Source organism: Phyllosticta citribraziliensis, assembly GCF_038025025.1.
Source record: "Phyllosticta citribraziliensis strain CPC 17464 chromosome Unknown J3D65scaffold_6, whole genome shotgun sequence".
In the NCBI taxonomy this organism is placed as follows: domain Eukaryota; kingdom Fungi; phylum Ascomycota; class Dothideomycetes; order Botryosphaeriales; family Phyllostictaceae; genus Phyllosticta; species Phyllosticta citribraziliensis.
Window position 1 is genome coordinate 108,412 of NW_027117343.1, and position 18,117 is coordinate 126,528.

Below are 18,117 nucleotides of genomic sequence, written 5' to 3' on the forward strand. Positions count from 1 at the left end.
GATGTACCGGCAGATGCATCATGTGGGTGTTGTGTTCTCGTCTATGTCCGTACTTGCAGCAGTATATAGGCCCCCTGCAGCTTCGGGAAAGCTTGATAAAGAGCCTCTGGTGTGGTCTTCGTGTTCTGAAGCGTGCAATCATGAAGCTCCAAAGCCCCCTTTCCAGTGTGCTGTGTCTTTTGGCGTCTGCTGGAAGTGTACTGGGCGTCTCGGGACCGTTCCTGACGCAGCTGAACGAATCGGCGTGGGTTTTTGGAAACGAAATCTGGAACGTCACACAGTACCAAACATTCGCAACAAAACTTTGGTATGACGAGAGAGACCTCGTGGGTGATGCTGTTGGACACTATGTCAGCTACAGTACGTCGAAGCCGGAGAATGATCGTTCATGTCGTTGTCTAATGCCGCTTCTTTAGATGGTGCTGCGTCCAATTTCAATTGGACGTCTGCTTCGGTAACCGCAAACACGAGCACGTACCTCGACATTGCCTTTTCAGCCATTGAAGGCGACATGCACTGGGTGATATACCCAGACCTTGCAGGCGCATACCAATACTTTGTCAATCACGGACTGCCAGTCCTTGGAGAATTTCGCACGCTCTGGCGACTGGACAATACAACCTTCCCCAAAGGACGAACGAATGTTAAAGACGAGGAGCTTCCGGCGTTGAGCGAGTACAGTGCGGCGACCAAGATACAAGACGAGACGTGGGAAAGAGCGGATGGAACCTTTATTACAAAGTACGACTGGACAGCATGGACCAGGACGTGGGACTTTTACGGAGTGTACGGAGAAGATGCTGGAAGTTGGTACATTGTGAGTCTCGTAGCCGAGTCGTTGGCCAAGAGCACATTCAAAGGCTCACGCGATTTGCCCGGGTACGGATTGTTAATTTTGTAGAATCCAGGAAAAGACTACTACAACGGGAACCAACTCAAGCAGGAACTCACGGTGAGAGCAGACCGTCAATGGATGGACGACTGTTTGCTGACTTTATTTCGTTGGCAGGTCCATCGGGAATCTTCGACCGGCGACGCCGTGCAGCTGAACATGTTGCATGGGACACACTTCATGGCGTCCTCTTCCGACGTTTTCTCCGATGGAAAAATTTGGGGTCCCTGGCTGTGGTATCTCGTAAGTGGGATCCGGGACATGGTAATTACATTGCTGACCCGCTGAACTCAGAATAATGGTTCCAAAGCGGACGCCGAAGCACGAAAAACCGAGGAGTTTTCTTCTTGGCCGTATGCCTGGTTCGACAACGCTTGGTATCACAATCGAGCCGCAGCTGTGAAAGGATCAATCTCACTCTCTGACGGACGTCCTGCGAGTGGCGCCGCAGTTTTTCTTGGAGACAACAACCCCAACAAGACAGCTCTCGACATGGGTGGCGGATACTACTATACGACATATGCCGATGCAGATGGTATCTTTTCCTTTGAGCACGTTCTTGCGGGGACATACGGGCTCCAAGCGTGGTCCAATGGCAGCGCGATCGCAGATGTCTCAACGTCACTGCTGGTCAACAATGTCCAAGTCCCTTCGTCAAATGGAAGCGTCGACATTGGAGCCCACGTGTGGAGACTGAACGATCGACGTCGTCTGTTCCAGTTGGGCGATTTCGACCGCAAAGCCCTAGGATTCAAATACGGTGGAGCCCCTTATCAACATGCCTTGGTGGATAGATGTCCGGCCAATTTGACATACACCGTAGGCAAGAGCAATACGAGCGACTGGTGCTTTGCTCAATCGGCAAATGGGACTGCGCAGATCTTGTTTGATGTCGACGCAGTGTCAAATCAGACAGCGGTGCTGACAGTGTCCCTGGGTGGTTTCTCCGCGGGAACCAACGCAGAAATTACTCTCAATGGCGCAAAAGTCGGCAACCTGTCGAGTCTCGCGTCGGATCAAAGCCTGTACAGGTCTGCTACGGCTGCAGGCGAATGGCGTTTATTAGAATTTTCTTTTGCAGGAAATCTTTTTAGGAAAGGAAGCAATTCCCTGGCTTTTACGGTGAAGAACAGCACAAAATGGCGCGGCTGGATCTGGGATAGCATCATACTGGAGTGGGCGTGAAAGTGGTTCTGGGAGGGAAAGCTATGGTCGGTTGGGCGAAGACGTGGAGAGTTCTTGGGGCAGGCAGAGACTGCGTTGGAGATGCCGTTTGACTCGCGGCCAGTGTAGGCTCTGAATTTTTCTCGGGAATTCCTTCTCGTCCTCTTACCGGCTTGGCATTGACGATTTGGACCCCACGCTCAGACCTGCCTTTGTAGGAATGTTGTGTGGATACCGGAGGTACCGAGAGGTGTTTGAATGTCAAGAACATTCGTGGATCGACGGGTCCAACACGAGCAGTCGAACGAGTGAAAGCAGGTCCATCCGTTGCGAAAAGAGCGCAGTCTTGAGTGGTTTAAGTCGTACGCGAAGGCGATGGCGAGAGGCTCTACGGGCGGGGGGAGATTGGTGTTGTTTCGGCGCAGTGCAGAGGGCAGAGCAACAGGCACGTGCGAGAGTGGTTTGGTGGTTTCCGTTGTGGTTCGGCAAAGGCGCTTAGTCAGTGGGCCGGGCGCGGGCCAATGGAAAGCTCGCGGAAGAGTCTCGGTCGGCAAGGCCTTGTCCATCGTCACCTCACTGCCGAATCGTCATCATTTCATCTTCTTCTTCACTCACCAACCGATGCCGCTGATTCTTGACCCCACGGCCACCATGGCGCTGGTCCAAGCACCATCCACGTCGACTGATCGGCACTACCTCAACAATGGATGTGTCCAAGTATTTGCCCGCCATCGCCCGCTCAGAAATCGCTGATGGAGCTTTTCTGAGCCCCGTAGCTTGCCTTGGTGTGTTACAGGGAAAGCGTTTCAAGGTCTTCGGCCAACCTTTCCTCGGCTCTCAACCGCACGTCCCATCGACGGGAAAGCCCCCGCCCGCCTTGTCAGGTTGCTTTGACCTTGGTACGTACGCTGTCGCGGCCTCTGCGTGCTGATCGCCGTTGCTGAGCACGATAGGGGCAGGGGAACACCGTGGCCCTGCGCGCAAACAGACTGGTCCCAAGATCCAAGAGGCTGTGTTTTTGTGGCGAGTAGTACTTACGGTCAGCAGCCAACTCCGCCGTTGCCAAGTCGCACATGATGATGCACTCCGGTACCCAAGAGCGGCCGTCGTCTTGTCATGTTCCGACGTTTGCTCGATTGATTTCGACTTGTGCGAGGGCCACGCGCGCTATATTGAAGCTTTTAAATTAGCTGCTCAGCTTCATCTTCTCCAATCATGCGAAGCAAATCCAAATGGACATCGCTTGGAGGTTACTCGGCACGGGTGGCACCTAGAGGCGCGGTTGCCGATTCGTCTTGGCATCGGGCCGTAGCTGCGCAGCATGTCATTCTTCGACGTTGAAAATGGCCCCAGACATCATATGGGAGAAGGACCGACAGGGCTCTGTGACGAATGCGGGAATGGCAGACACTGTTGGACCCCTGAGCGGTGAGGAGTGGGTCTCCATCCAGTGGGATCCTGGAGTGTGGCTCCTGCTGATGTAACTGGGGACGACGACACTCAGGACGCCAGATCCCACAAGATTTCGTTTTCCCCGTCTCAGCTTCTCCAAATCCCAGCCGTCTCATGCAAACGATGGCCGACAGTCAAACCCCCGAAGCAGATGGCACATCCAGAAAGCTGCTAGTGGCCAGGTTTGTCGCCCTCATAAGTTTTAATGATTGGTTGCTGAACATCACGATAGTCTATGGACCCTCTCTTCTTCGTTAGCCGTCCTTTCAAGCAGATTTCTGCTCCTAGAGTCAAACTACCGTATGTGTTGCCAATTTGTCTCAAGATCTTTTGCTGATTGAACAAGATTTTCGTGAGCGTTCTCTTGACATGTAATCCGGATTTCTTCGTCTGACCCGGAACTGTAGCTCTACACCTCCTCCTGGTCAACCTTATCGTCATTACCATAGTCCTGGCCATCATAACAAGGGGATCCCGTCAGCGCCAAGCCATCTCCATTCCAGGCTCAATCGACGAAAGCGCAATCAATGCCGATGATGTCAAGCAGTATTGGCTCATCCCAGAGACTCTGGCCATGGCTTTGTCATTTCCATTGTCTATGCAAGCTCTCCTGCATTGGACCAACCTCTCCACATTGACTACGATGCCTGTGAGTCAAAACGTCGAAGAAGCAGGTTGGGCGAGTCACTGATCATTTCCAGTTGTTCTCGTATCTTTCGTACGAGGTCTTCAGTCTTGTTGTCAACCTTCCACAGGGTTTGAAGTGGACCAAAGCCATCCAGGTTACAGGCATTGCTTGCTTCAGCTTGCTGATCGTGTTTGACGAATATCGCCTGACGCCGGAGAACATTCTTTGTTCCTTTTTCGCAACCTTCCTGGCAGGACTCGCCTTGGGTTGCAAGCGTATGCGCCCCTCGACATTGAACCCATCTACCAATCCCCCAAGTGTCAGATTTGACGCCATGTTTGTTTCCATCATCTGTACCACGGCATGGTGTATTTGGAAAGAAGACCCAGTCGCTGCCATCACAAACTTCCTCAACGTGGACCCCTGGATATTCATGTTGAACCTTGTATCTTCGACAGTGGCTGTACTTACCGGAGGCTCAATCATTTTCCCATTTAGCTCTGACGACCATTCGCCTGTGGAATCAAATCTGGCAACGACGCAAGTCGCCAAGGTTTCGGCCAACTTTGGAATGACCACCATTGTAGGGTTCATCTCGACTTTCCTCCCCATTCGATCGTACGCCACGGTCCTCCAGCTTTGCTGTTATTGCGCTGCTACAATTTTCCTGCTGAGCACACCTCAAGTCGTTGAAAGCGAACCTTCGACGAGTCGAACTCAGGGCTTTGGACTGGAATCATTTTTCAAAAGGAGAAGCCAAAAGCCCAGCTTTGCCGTCATTGACGATGACGAAGCCTTGTCGGACATGAGTCTTGTTAGCGAGGCGGAGCCGGCGCCCAAGAAGAACCCCATTCTGCCGTCGCTCGTTTCCCTGGCAGCTTACGCGGTTTTGCTCGTAACCTGGATCGGCTTTCTCGCTTGCAATTTCGGGCCGCTCCCGCAGTCAAACGCGCACGCCTCGGTAACGCTTTTGGACTCGTCGTACTCTGCCACTCATGGATTCGACGTCGTCATTAGCATGTACGAAGAACCAGTCGAAGCCGTGCAAGCCATCGTGTCAAGACTTTCGGAAATTCCACTTGTCAGTGGGTCGGCGCCCCGGCTGCACCTCTACACCAAGGACCAAACAGCAAACGTCGAAATGCTCAAGGAAGCGACCGGCGCTTACCAAGTCACCAAGCTCCCGAACTACGGGCGTGAGGGTGACACTTACCTCCAGCACATCCTTCGTCAATGGGACAGCCTCGCCCGCCATACGCTCTTTCTTCAAGCCGACGTGCACAACTCTTACGAGATTTTCAACCGCATTCAGGATTTCTACGTCCCAGAAACCGGCATGCTCAGCCTTGGATTTAGCGGCAAACTTTGCGAGACGGATAATTGTGGTGATCGCTGGGGCTGGCGCGAGGAGCCTGCGCTTTTGCACGAATGGTGCCAGAAGATCAACGGCGAAGATTGCGACAAGATTCTTCTGTCGTACAAAGGGCAGTTTATCGCTTCCGCCAAGCGAATCCGCGGCATCAACAAGGATGTCTACGAAGGACTTCAGTTGGGTATGACCGATCCCGAGAGCTGGGCTCACCGAGAGCCTTACCTCGCCGGCCGCGAGGACTCTTTGAATGCGCCGAGGCTGGGATACACTTTGGAAAGAATGTGGTCGGTCATAATGCAATGCTCCACCGACGACATTGCATGGAAATGTCCATCACTGCTCAGTCGCACAAGACGAGGCGGGGACTTCGGCGATTGCCAGTGCTTCGACCCACCGGATTCGATGATGCTCTTTAATGCGACTTCGATTACTTGAATGGCTCCGTTTAGAGACACAATCAGACCAATGCACGGAATACCGACGAGTACAGGCGGACACCTTCCACAAACGACAGGTCGTTTTCGGAATCAGAATATGCGCAGAGATCACCTCTGGACCGACAGCAACTCATCGACCGCTGTGGGACTCCTCCAATCTGCCATTAACTCTGTACAGTCCCTACCGCGTCCACCATTAAGATAATGGTTAAGAAGGTCGTCGGCAGCAACGCCGAGAAAGTGGCCTTGTGCCAGCGGAGAGCCAAGACCTCTGCGAGGCCTTTCGTGAGATTAGGAGGGTAAACGCACCACCAACGTCCCGCTTCTGGGCGCAACGTTCTGACTCCACGGGTCGTTTCGCGTCTGGTGGTCCGTGGTCAAAGACGGCAAACCCGTTTGTCTCAGGCAGAACTCACAGCACCAAACCCGCAAAGCAGTTGCGGGATAAGAAGGAAGGTACTACAGGATTTTGGCGTGCGGGTAGGCGAGCAGGAGCAGAAGCGGATTTTGACGAGGAAGATTTGTAGCAAAAGATATACGGGAAGAACTGGAATAAGACGATGATATCAACCTTCATTAGGATCAAAGCCAGCAGAAGGAGCTGTGTTCAAGACAAATTTTTGACGAATGACAACGATATCCCCGCGATTTGATGGCAGGGGTTCTTGTTCGGGCCGTTGGCGAAACATTTCAACCGTCGCAGCACCACTGCCAGTTGTACCGTCGATCCCCTGGGCTCTTACATTTGAAGTACCGACACAGTGGCTGACGTTTTGCAACTTGTGGCGTTTCTACACAACTCGATGCGCCGCACGAGTTTGCGTCTCCAACACTGCGATTTGCAGGCCGTGCGCCCGACCTCGAGTCCAGACCAACATCATGGAAAGGCTCCGGGAGTTGAAGAAAGCGCAACTGCCTGATTGTCGAGTCAAGGCAGTATCTACGATGCTGTTGTTGAGCAAGTAAGAAGATGCTGCCGGAGAGCGCAAGCTCACCGACAATCTGTGCTGTACGCCCCAGGATCTACTAAAACTCACAGGTTTTCCCGCGCGCCATTGATGCTTGCGGCAAAAATCTCAGAAGACACCTCATCCCACTGGCAAACCTGAGCATACCATGGCGTCATTATGTCGCACAATAGTCGCGAATTGAGTCGTGCACACTGCACCGCCAAATACCACCCGGCATATCCTTGCTACTTTTTTCAGGGCTGAGGCTACTTTGCACGTTAGCGACCAAGAAAGGCAATTGCGTATTTGAGACTCCAGTTCCCTACTGACCATGTTTCGGCGGTTTTCTCGCGCTGGAAATACGCTGCGCGACGTGACACTCTTTTCCATCAACTTTGTCTATCTGCAGAGGATCGGAGCATGATCCGCTTCACTCGTTCTCATCATGCGACTACCTAACGACTTTCGCTCCTTTACCTCGACAGCTGTCACCATCTGCCTCCTTTGCGCAAGTATACCCAGAGCAGATGCATCGCCCGCAGATCCTGGCGTCTCGTTTGACGACATGAAGATGCCCACGTTGACACTCCCTTATGCAAGAGTCAAAGCAAAGGGCTACGATGCGAAGAATGACGTAAGTGGACACCGCAACGGTCGAGGTTGGATTTGACTGACTCGCGACTATCAGATTTACATTTTCAAAAACATACCGTTTGCTGCACCGCCACAAGACGAGCTGAGATGGACAGCACCGCAACCGCCAGTAAAGTCAGAATCTATGATCGATGGCTCCCACGGTCCGCAGTGCATACAAGCAACAAAACCAGGCCCATTCAAAGTTCTTGGTGAGGCTCTGGGAATGCAGTCTGAGGACTGTTTATACCTCGATGTCTACGTTCCAAGTAATGCCTTGAACAAACCGGTCAACAAATTACCTGTAATTCAATGGATCCACGGAGTAAGTTGATAATCGAAACGTCTGTGACTTGGCTGACCGGACGCAGGGCGGCTACGTCCACGGCTCGAAGGACCTGTATCCGGGCGATATGCTGTTGAAGACTTCGAAGAACAGTGTCATATACGTCGCAGCGAACTATCGATTGGGTGCTTTTGGTTTCATGGGCGGCGCCACCATGGAAGAGTCTGGTCTACCAAACGCCGGTCTTTGGGACCAGCGCGCTGCGTTGAACTGGACGCAGCAGTACATCAGTCTGCTTGGAGGGGACCCACAACAGGTGACAGCATTTGGCGAATCCGCTGGCGGTGGCTCGATACTGCACCACATCACAGCCTTTGGTGGCAAGCAAGATCCGCTCTTCAAGCGCGCTATCCTCCAAAGCCCAGCGTTCGACATCAAATGGGACCGGAAAGGCGCAATCGAAAGACAGTTCCAGACATTTCTGGAAAAGGCAGGATGCTCAGGGCAGGACGTCAACTGTCTGCGCAAGACGGGCAGAGAAAAACTCGAAAAAGCAAACGACGGCCTCGTGCTCGACCTGGCGACTTTGCGCAGCGCCTTCAGCCCCGTCCCGGATGGAGGGTGGGTGCGACAATCGCCGCCGCTCGAGCTGCGGTCCGGCAACCACTGGCGCGGCATCGAGAGCGTGCTACTCTCACACGTCAAGGACGAAGCGTCCATCTTCACGGACCCGCGCGTCCTGACTGACAAGCAATTCCACGACTACGTCAACTACTACTTCCCAGATCGCAGCGTCGCCGACGGCATCGAGCGGCAGTATCCGCCACCCGAGGAGGACAAGACAACGTACACGACGCAATTTGCGCGCCTCGCCATCCTGCTCAACCACTCGGGTTTCGTATGCTACGTACGCAACGCGGCCGACGCCCTCGCCGCCTCGGGCACACGCGTCTGGAGCCTCTCATACAGCGTGCCGCCGGCCAAACACGGGGCCGACATCATCCCCATCTTCCAACCGCCGCCAATGCTGGCGCCCAAAACGGAGCGCGCCTACCGCGACCCCTTCCGCGCGCTGTTCGTGTCGCTGGCGCAGTTCGGCGACCCCAACATGCTGACGCGGCGGCTGCGCGACGAGGACCGCGACAAAGAGACGGTGGCGGACCGGCTGCCGGACCCGTGGCCGCAGGTCGACAACAGCACGGACGAGCTGGGCAGCGTGCTCGAGGTCGAGGCGGGCGACTTCCGTCTCGTCAACGACCCGCAGAATGCGCAGTCGGCGTGCAACTTCTGGATGGATGTCGGCGCGTCGGTCACGGCGAATGGCGGGTTTGCGCCGCCGGATGGCGTGTTGACTAAGGATTTGGCGCCGAAGGACCAGGCGAGCAAGAATTATGGTGGGTCGCTGCTCCCATTGTCCCTTCTCTCGAACTCTCCATTGCATCGCGGAGGCGCCAGGAGTTGCAGTTTTGCTGTTGCTTGGACACATTTCCCATCCCACAAGGACAGGAACAATGCTGACCACACACCCAACACAGGCACGGCCGTCCTACAAAACCCCTTCACCAAATCCCCCCTCGACGAGCAAACGCGCGCCAAGAGCGGCAACGGCGGCAAGAAGAAGAAGTCGGCCGCGCATCTCCTCGATGCGCCGACGCGGTACGTCATATCCCCCCCTCATCCCCTCCACCCTTTTTGCTTAACAAGCGGCATGAACTGGTTGCTTGTTCAACCCGCGCTGATGATTTGTGACCGCAGGAACACGCTCCTCCGCAACCTAGCAATCGGGGGCGCGATTCTGGAGATGTTGTAGGCGCGAGAAGAGGGTTCTGTTTCGCCTTATCCGCGTGCGTGTCTGGCGTGCTGGGGTATTCGTGGCCGGGGGTTGATCGACGGAAAGAAAGAGAGATTATTGCGTGCAGGATACAGTAATCAGTCGTACAGTGTATGATACCGCGGCCAAGTAGCTAGCGACGCCCTCCCTTTCTATTTTCTTTTCTTGTTGATATTTTGTTTGTAGAATAGATACACATTTTACTGCTTCTTTTCCAGTTGTAACTCGCGCTTTGCTTCTCACGTCGTGTGCCTTGCCTACGTGCAACTGTGGCTGCTTTTCGCCGCGTTGAGGATGCTTGGATGGTTATAGTCGGGATGGTTTTATGGTGCTCAGTCAGACAGGTGGGGCCAGTTTCGCGCCACGCGGCGGCGAAGCAGAGTGCTGAGGTGTGGCTAGAGAGAGGGGGGAGTGGCGCGGGTGTGTCCGTCTGCGGTCAGACGGAGGCATGGATGGGTGTGTACATGCATAGCAGTAAAGAGATAAATAGAGAAATAGAGCGATTGGGGGCAAGAGGGACATCCTATGGCAAGGCTTTCTCATAGATGTACCTCTATATATTTACAACCAACACCGTTTATTCTTCTCGGTTCTTCTAAATTGGTAGTCTGTAAGCTGCTGGCAAGGAGAAGGCGATGCGGCGGCCTCCGTCTGAATCATCAGTGTCGATCAATCTACGTAGACAGGTACGGAGACGTCATGGTAAAAAGGGATCTGATGCTCGCTATAGATGTATGTACTGCACACGCGCACAAGTCCATGTAAATGCATAGATCTAGCCACTCGAGCAAAGCAGAACGACCGAAGCCAGAAAGATAGATGCAACGAAGCAGCGCACAACCAAACAGTCTAAAAACGAGAGAACCCCCGCAGCGATGCATGCATACCTGATGCGAATCAGATCTACCCACCCCTACCACTCATCCCAGTTGCAGGGCCAGCCTGCACACTGCACCGCACCACCGCTCTGTAGCACAAGGAAATCTAGAAAAAGACGGTAGATGCAATGAAATGTCGCGCAAGGAAAGAGCCCCCACCATCCACCCTGCCGTCCATCTGCAAGGTACTTGTGGCATCAACAGCACAGCACACCCCACCCCAGAGCAGAGCAGGCTGGCGGCCTCCTGTGGCTGATGCATGACGGGACGAAGCCAGCCAGCCACCCCGAAGGGGTCATCCAGTCCCTCGGTCGATTGGTCCGTTATTCCACCTAAAAAGAACAAAGTCAGCGCAGCCCAGCACAGCACAACGAACGTCAACCCGACGAGCCTGCTGCCATGCCTTGTATCAATGCGTACGTACCTCTCTCTCTCTCTCTCTCCCGCACCGCCTGCGCTCTACACCGTCTACACCATCTACTTCGTCTTGCAACCAGCGCACTTGACGTGGCCGCAGTTGCCGCACCCGACGTTGTGCGGCTCGAGGTGCGGGCCCATGGTGCACACGCAGCAGAACCAGTGGCCGGCGTCGGCGCAGGGGCCGCTGGCGAGGGGCGTGATGGCGTCTGTGATGAGCGACGCGTCGAGGAGGGGGTCGATGGCGGTGGCCATCAAGGAAGACGAGGGCGCCATGGTGGACTCGGCGGAGAAGGGGCCGGCGATGGCGGCGGCCGTGGTGGTGGTGGTGGCGGGCTGCATGATGATAATGCTGAGATGAGATGGGATGTGATGAGAGGAGTGTGTAGGTTGTAGAGCTGAAGAGCGTTAGATAGAGAAGAATGCGGCAGTGTCTTTCTTTCTTGCTTGTCTATTGTCGAGACTATTCGGAGAGTGTGTCTGTGTGATGCAGAAAAACGACCACAGCGGCAGACTCAACACTGCTATATACCCTCCCGCAGCATGCGTGCAACGACGCCGTTTAGAATAGTCTGCTTGCTTCGCCCTGCTCTGCCATACCGCAATGCCTGCCTGCCTGCCTGGGGCGTCACCGAACGGTGTGCCTCAGTACGTGCCAGCCAGCAGGGGCCAAGGGGTAGGGGAGGAGGGGTTCGAGCTGGAGCTGTGCCATCCGTCACCGTGGTCAGTGACGCCCTTCTGCCTGTCCTGAGGCCGCTATAGGAGCAGCAGTCCAGGTGAGTCAAGCCACGCCTCTGGAAGCTTTCCGGCCGCTTGCCGCATCGGGGAGGAAGTGGGTGTGGCGGTGGTGCGTGGGAAATTACAGACGCCGACGTCTGTCGAATGGGCGGACGACACACTCGTCGGCGACCTCCGATGGATGGATGGGGAAAGAGAAGAGTCAAAGGCAGAGAGGCAGAACTCAGGCCTTGACCGTGAGAGCGAGGCGTGGGAGGACTGCCTTGCGGTGCCGTCGGCGTCGTGGTTTGTTACCGCGTTGAGGAGACTAGATGTTCGTGACGGATTACGCATTTGTCTTGGACACGCCTTGCTACGCCAGACAGCCTATGAGAGGCCAAGTCAGTATCATTTCCTGCCAGCATAGGGTCCAGAGGTTGAATACGGCGTCACTTACCACGAGCCAAGACAGGCCGACTGAGCCATAGCCGTGCCGTAGAGCGACGGTCTAATCTTGTAAATGTCCAATAGCTGCGGCTGTGCATGGTTGACAATTGGGTGTCGATGTGGCACGTAGTCGGGACGAACGATGCACCTACGCCACAGGCAGGACCAAAAACGCCTGACAGCCTGAGGAGCTGAACAAGTGCAGGCCTCCGTGTGCCTCGGGCCGGAAACCAACACACCTCTTTTGCAGGACGAGTTTGGCGTTGGTGGAACAATGTGGATGAATGGACTGATTGAATTGACTACAGAGACGTCGAGGTGAAGACGCTATACTGCAGGATGAGGCCATGCTGTTCCCACAATAGGCAAGTTGTCATAGCTGAAGAGGCACGGATGTGGCTGAAAGACCCTAGCCCAGCAGACGAACCAAAGCGACTCACCTTGGCAGCATTGCCGCAGGACAACCTCAACACCACCCCACAGAGGTGAGCTTCGCCACGGCTGAGTGACTGACTGACAGAAGCTCGTGCGTCTCGGCCGGTGGAGAAGAGCTGCGACTTGGTCTTTGCCGGGATCTGCCTCAGTCACGAGCACACCAAGTGCTGCGCTGTCTGGATGCAAGTCGGGAGCATTTGCATGCGGCTCTGCCTGGGGCAACAGGGCACCAGGTGGGCCGACAAGGCAGACGCGGCGGCATGATGGTAGACAGAGGCCACCTCCAGCGTGTGTGACGGCAAGCCCATCCGTCTTGCGGTGAAGAAGCGGCGGCAGTAGAGGACTGTGCGCAAGCATCCTGGCCGTTGGCGAATGGCAGCCATCTGCTGACGTCGAAGGTGCGGCAAGAAAAATGGTTCAATATTTGCTGGGGACAGAAACGGAATAAGCTCATGGCCTGCGACGAGACGGAGGGAGCGACACTTGGGCCTTTTATCATTGATCAATTCAGTTCAGCCTTTGTCCTCCAGTCCAGTCCCGCGCAGATGCGATAGTACCTGATGCAAAGGAAGGGCTCCATACAATTCCGGGATGGAGGAGAGTAGGTAGTCGGCAGCGACGAGGCTGGCCAATCAGATGGCGGGGATGGGATGGAGCCGCCGACAGGCAAAAAGTGAGGCAGCACCAAGGGCAGTGTGCCCTGGCAACTGATGCAGTGTTTCGGTCAGAGGCCTTCACTTTGACAAGGCTGAGGGCTGAGTTGAAGCAGCCTGGAGAGGGTGCAACTGAGGGGACGACGGCGTGCAGCAAAGCGTGGGAATGAAGAGTCCAAGGCTGGACCCCGCGGTTGCAACTCAACTCCACTTTCGGGAGTCGGCTCCTGGCGAGGCAGAACGGAGAGGCAGAACGGAGAGGCAAAGCGGATGTGCAACGGTGGACGCGCTGCAGGGAGGGCAATCTGGCGAATCACCCGGGCGGGCGCATGTTCCCAGAGTGGACGAGGCAGTTGACCCGGGCGGCTCTGCGCCATGAGCTCATCGTCAGGACGACTGGACGTGACAGCTGGACCAGACGGCGGATGAAGTGGCGGGCTGGGTTGACGTTGCGGTGGTGGACGTTGGGGGAGATGAAGTGCCGTCTGGTGGTGGTGTTGACAGGCGGACCATGACGTTTCCGGCTTTGTCACGGCGGTCCGAAAGGGACACCCCTCGACATCTTCACATGCATCCGTCCATTACTGCACCACCGGGCTTGCACCTTGTCCGTCGTCCTGGCCTGGCATTCCTTGGCACCAACCGTCGATACAGTAGCTCAACAATGCTGCTTGCGCTGCCATTCAACTTGCGACTCCTCGCCTGCTGACATCCGGTCCTCTCTCCCTCCCTCTCTTCTCTCGCTCTGCCAGGAGTCTCTCGCCCACGAGCCGCCAATCATGGCTCGCGTCTCGGCTTGATCACTGCTTTGACGCCAATCTTACGACATCTTATATCCGCAATATCCTCCACAACCTCCATATCGTCGCACCGCGTCTGCACCCGAAACGCCTCCGCAGCCGTCCACCATGGCGCGCGTGCCCTTTCTGAGTCGGCTGAGGCCATGGCAGTACATCTATCTCGTCTCGAGCCTGCTCCTCGTTGCTCTCGAGAGCTTTATCCGCATCATAACCCTTGCGCTCCCTGGCCCAGTCATACATCTGTTCTACCGCGCCTCGCGCCGCTCCTTCAATTACCTGTCTTCGCCACAAGGACGCCGCTCGCGCAACAAGAAAAAGGGCCTGGTCACCTCAATTGCGCAGGCCTCGGATTTCGTCGAGCTCTGCGAGCTGTTTGGATACTATGCCGAGGAGCACATTGTGCAGACAGGCGACGGCTATTTGCTTGGTCTACACCGGTTGGGATGCAGGCGGGGCGAGGAAGACATGAGGATCAATTCGGGCCCCGGCAGCATCAAGAAAAAGGTCGTCTATCTGCACCACGGTCTGATGATGAATAGCGAGGTCTGGGTCTGCTTGTCGGAAAAGGAGCAGTGTCTACCATTTCAATTGGTAGACCGGGGCTACGATGTATGGCTGGGGAACAACAGGGGCAACAAGTACTCGAAAAAGTCGACCAACTTTGCGCCGACGGACCCTCAGTTTTGGAACTTTTCCATCGACCAATTTGCCTTTCACGACATTCCCGACAGCATCGACTACATCCTCTCCACCACTGGCCAGCCATCGCTTTCCTACATTGGATTCTCTCAGGGGACCGCCCAGGCCTTTGCCGCCCTTTCGGTCCACCCCACGCTCAACGACAAGGTGGACTTGTTTATAGCCCTGGCCCCTGCCATGTCTCCCAAGGGCGTCAACAGCGGCTTGGTCGATAGCCTTGTCAAGGCCTCTCCCGACTTGCTGTTCCTGGCATTCGGGCGAAAATCGATCCTGAGCAGCACGACCATGTGGCAAGCGATTCTGTATCCTCCAATCTTTGTCCGTGTGATTGACCTGTGCCTGTCATTCTTGTTTGGTTGGACGGTCAAGAACATCAGCGCCCACCAGAAGCTCGCTGCTTACCCGCACCTGTTTTCGTTTTCGAGCACCAAGACGGTGGTCCACTGGTTCCAAATCATTCGCAACGGCACCTTTCAAATGTACGACGACGAGATGCAATCGCCCTTGAGGATCACCAACGATGCCAAATATTACAAGGTCGCCAAGTTCCCAACGCGCAATATCAAGACCCCCATCGTCCTTGTTTACGGCGGGAGCGACAGCCTGGTGGACATTAAGATCATGCTTAGAGAGCTCCCAAAGCACGCCCAAGCCAAGGAGATCCCGCACTACGAGCACCTCGACTTCCTCTGGGCCGCCGACGTCGACGACATGGTTTTCCCACACGTCTTTGGCGCTCTCGACAAGTATGCAGGCACCGCCAGCAGCCCATCGCCGTACCGCGTCATGCGCACCCCTTCAGCAAAGGTGCGCTCGCTCTCGACCGACGACGACAGCCCGCACACGGCGCGCAAGATCTCGGAAAACATCACGTCGGCCTCGACGCTCTCAGCCTCGACGCACAACACGGACGGCGCCCAAGACGCCAGCTACGCCGACGCGGCCAAGCGGCCCCCCAGCCCGTTTGGCTCGCCCCTGGCCATCCGCGTCCCCAACGCCAACAAGCAGCCGCGCAACAGCGCGGAGCGGCCGCCGTCGGAGGGCTCGCAGCGCGACTCGCGCGTGTCGCACAAGAGCACCACGTCGCGGCCCGAGGGGTGGTGGAGCAGCGACGAGGTGGGCGGCACCGACAGCAGCCCGCCGCCGCCGCCGGCGGGCAAGAGCCCCGGCCGCGCCAGCATGAGCAGCGTGCTCAGCAGCCGCGAGGGCGGCAGCAAGAGCGAGGCCAAGTTCGGCGAGAAGGGCATCACGCTCGGCATGGGGCGCGCGGTCGGCGGGCTCGTGGGCGGCGAGGCGTTTGGCAGTACGGGGAGTCCTGGCCGAAATGACGGCACCATCAAGAAGAAAAGCGGCAAGAAGAAGTGAGAACGGGAAGCGAGAGGACAGCTTTTTTGTCAGGTTTATGAAGAGCAAGTTTGGCGGTAGTGGTGGTGTTGGTGGTGGTGGTGGCGGTAGTGTCCCTGGCAAGGATAGGGGTAGAAGCAAGGATGCGCGGCGTGGTGTTGCAGATGCACATGCGGACGCAGATGCCAGTCGTGCTTCTTCGACGCAAACTGCTGCGTCTGGCAGCGCGTCTAGCTCCTAGTTTACCTACCTACCTTACCTACCTTCCTTCATATCTCCTTACCTTACCTCATCACTCCCCTTTTCCTCAGCTTCAGCGGCATCACATCAGTTCAGTTCAATGCAGTCCAATCCAATCCAGGAGCGCCACCCACGTGTTAAACCCCTATCCTATAGCCGCCCACCGTAATGCAGCATAGCAGAGCACAGTGCTCAGGTACCTCACAGGGCACACGCGCATGCACGCGCACGCGCTCGAGGCATTCATGCGCGTGCGCGTGCGCATTGACTCTCACGAGTAGGCAGCAGCGGCGGCGGCGGCTTCACTGCCTCCGCACGCGCCGCTCTTCTGTACACATATAAAGGCTCAGAGTCCGCCGTCTAGAAGAGGGCAAGCGGGCTCAGTGAGTGAATGAGAATTGAGGAGAGGGGAGAGGCGCGACCGCAATTCAAGTGGTCGGCCGAGTGTTGACTTGTTTTGTTTGTTTGGTTGGTTGGTTGGTTGGTTGCGCTCGCTGGGTTGATGAGGGAGTGAGTGAGTGCTGGATTGTACCTAGGTTATGAGGAAGGTGGGTAGCAGTGTTGTTGTTTAATGGTGGGGTTCATGTTAATGTTGTGTGGTGGGCGTTGACGTTGTAGTATTATAGCGCGTGAAGAGTTTTTGTGTTTTTGATGTGGAGAAGGGAGGGAACGAGGGAGGCAGACGAATTGAATGTAGCTCGAGGGAGAAGAGGAAAGGGAACGTGTAGATGTTTTGATAGGCGTCTTCTAGAGGCGACTATTACAGCTTCTACAAGACTTTTTGCCGCCGGTGATGTGCGTACGGTAGCTACATACGCCACACTTCTACTTCCAGCTGCGTCGCTTACGCGCCGCTACCGTGGTGCAGTCTGTAGGACCAAAAGGAGGGGAGTTGTGCCAATGCTTTGCTTACTGCCCGCCCCGCCCGCTGCAAACCCCTCAAAGCTTCAAAGTTTTTGTACGTGCGCGGTTCGTCTGGTTCATACGAGGCGCGCGCCTACATCTCGTCCCCATGTCCATCGCCTCTGCGCTTTTTGCCGAATAGAATGCCTCAACGCCGTTCCAATGCCGTTCTTATGTGTAAAATGTGATCAGCCGCGGAGTTCTGAATCTCCGCGGAGTCGTCGCTTTGTACAATTCTCTGCTTTCGGCAGACGCGGTGGCAGGCGGACTACCATCTGTGCCGTGCCGGCTTGCTCTGCTCCGCTCGGCTGGCCAGCTCACCATGGCCACCATGAACTCTTCTTTTCGCTCGGCTGTGGCGCTGGCGGCGCCTGTGGTTGCGCTTCCGGGCTTTGCTGCGTGTCCTGAGGGAACGACGGCGAGGGATTCGCAGGCGCAGGCACAGCAGTAACGGTAGGCTCGACATCCTGATAGCGCTCACTGCCAGCCTGAGTATCGTCACGACCGCCGGCCGACGCCCTCACGACATCCGACAGCGGGCGTCCGGCGTACAGCTGGCCGCGGTTCTCGTTTGTGTCGACCGAGTCCTCGACGCCGGCGTCCTTGGCCAGGGCGACGGGCATGTTGCCGCGGAAGCGCTTGCGCATGTCGACCATGCCGCGCTTGCACTCGCCGTAGCCCTTCTTCAGCTGCTGGCAGCGCGTCGGCAGCGTGTCGATGAGCGGTGGGCGCAGGCAGTCGGCGGCGCTGTTGCGCTGCACCATTACGCAGTCGGAGTTTTGGAGGCAGTCGGCCAGCGCGGCGCCTGTTGTCCTGTTAGATTTCCGGGCGGCGGCGGGTCATTGGTGGACAGAAGGGCGTACGCAGGTCTTTACATGAGGACGGCATGGTGGAGTGATGTTGGATGGCGGCGGGAGTGGTGAGAGTTTGGAACGGACT

General features: G+C 56.1%; 6 protein-coding genes across 6 annotated transcripts; 4 read left to right on the forward strand and 2 right to left on the reverse strand.

Moving 5' to 3' along the window:
- Positions 1–140: 140 nt before the first annotated feature.
- On the forward strand, positions 141–2,077 carry J3D65DRAFT_552861 (polysaccharide lyase family 4, domain III-domain-containing protein; the record flags this gene model as incomplete). The annotated part of the gene is made up of 5 exons (XM_066797099.1): positions 141–360; positions 417–817; positions 902–952; positions 1,010–1,135; positions 1,187–2,077. 5 exons carry the CDS (start codon positions 141–143, stop codon positions 2,075–2,077), a joined length of 1,689 nt encoding a protein of 562 aa, XP_066654933.1.
- Positions 2,078–3,901: 1,824 nt separating this feature from the next.
- On the forward strand, positions 3,902–6,258 carry J3D65DRAFT_354093 (uncharacterized protein). The gene is made up of 2 exons (XM_066795572.1): positions 3,902–4,157; positions 4,210–6,258. Exons 1-2 carry the CDS (start codon positions 4,083–4,085, stop codon positions 5,941–5,943), a joined length of 1,809 nt encoding a protein of 602 aa, XP_066654934.1. The 5' UTR covers positions 3,902–4,082; the 3' UTR covers positions 5,944–6,258.
- A 1,082-nt stretch (positions 6,259–7,340) lies between these two features.
- Positions 7,341–9,842, forward strand: J3D65DRAFT_695571 (Alpha/Beta hydrolase protein; the record flags this gene model as incomplete). Its single annotated transcript, XM_066804001.1, has 3 exons — positions 7,341–7,529; positions 7,584–7,853; positions 7,900–9,842. 3 exons carry the CDS (start codon positions 7,341–7,343, stop codon positions 9,622–9,624), a joined length of 2,184 nt encoding a protein of 727 aa, XP_066654935.1. The 3' UTR covers positions 9,625–9,842.
- An 875-nt stretch (positions 9,843–10,717) lies between these two features.
- On the reverse strand, positions 10,718–13,144 carry J3D65DRAFT_354145 (uncharacterized protein). Its single transcript, XM_066795575.1, has 4 exons — positions 13,097–13,144; positions 12,545–12,966; positions 10,948–11,338; positions 10,718–10,855 (listed from the first exon to the last, which is right to left on the reverse strand). The coding sequence occupies exons 2-3, from the start codon at positions 12,894–12,896 to the stop codon at positions 11,001–11,003; spliced, it is 690 nt and encodes a 229-aa protein (XP_066654936.1). The 5' UTR covers positions 12,897–12,966; positions 13,097–13,144; the 3' UTR covers positions 10,718–10,855; positions 10,948–11,000.
- Positions 13,145–13,835: 691 nt separating this feature from the next.
- On the forward strand, positions 13,836–16,250 carry J3D65DRAFT_354322 (Alpha/Beta hydrolase protein). The gene has a single exon (XM_066795576.1). It carries the CDS (start codon positions 14,101–14,103, stop codon positions 16,054–16,056), a length of 1,956 nt encoding a protein of 651 aa, XP_066654937.1. The 5' UTR covers positions 13,836–14,100; the 3' UTR covers positions 16,057–16,250.
- Positions 16,251–17,495: 1,245 nt separating this feature from the next.
- J3D65DRAFT_667518 (cytochrome c oxidase assembly protein PET191-domain-containing protein) lies at positions 17,496–18,066 on the reverse strand (the record flags this gene model as incomplete). The annotated part of the gene is made up of 2 exons (XM_066803024.1): positions 17,496–17,983; positions 18,042–18,066. 2 exons carry the CDS (start codon positions 18,064–18,066, stop codon positions 17,496–17,498), a joined length of 513 nt encoding a protein of 170 aa, XP_066654938.1.
- Positions 18,067–18,117: the final 51 nt, after the last annotated feature.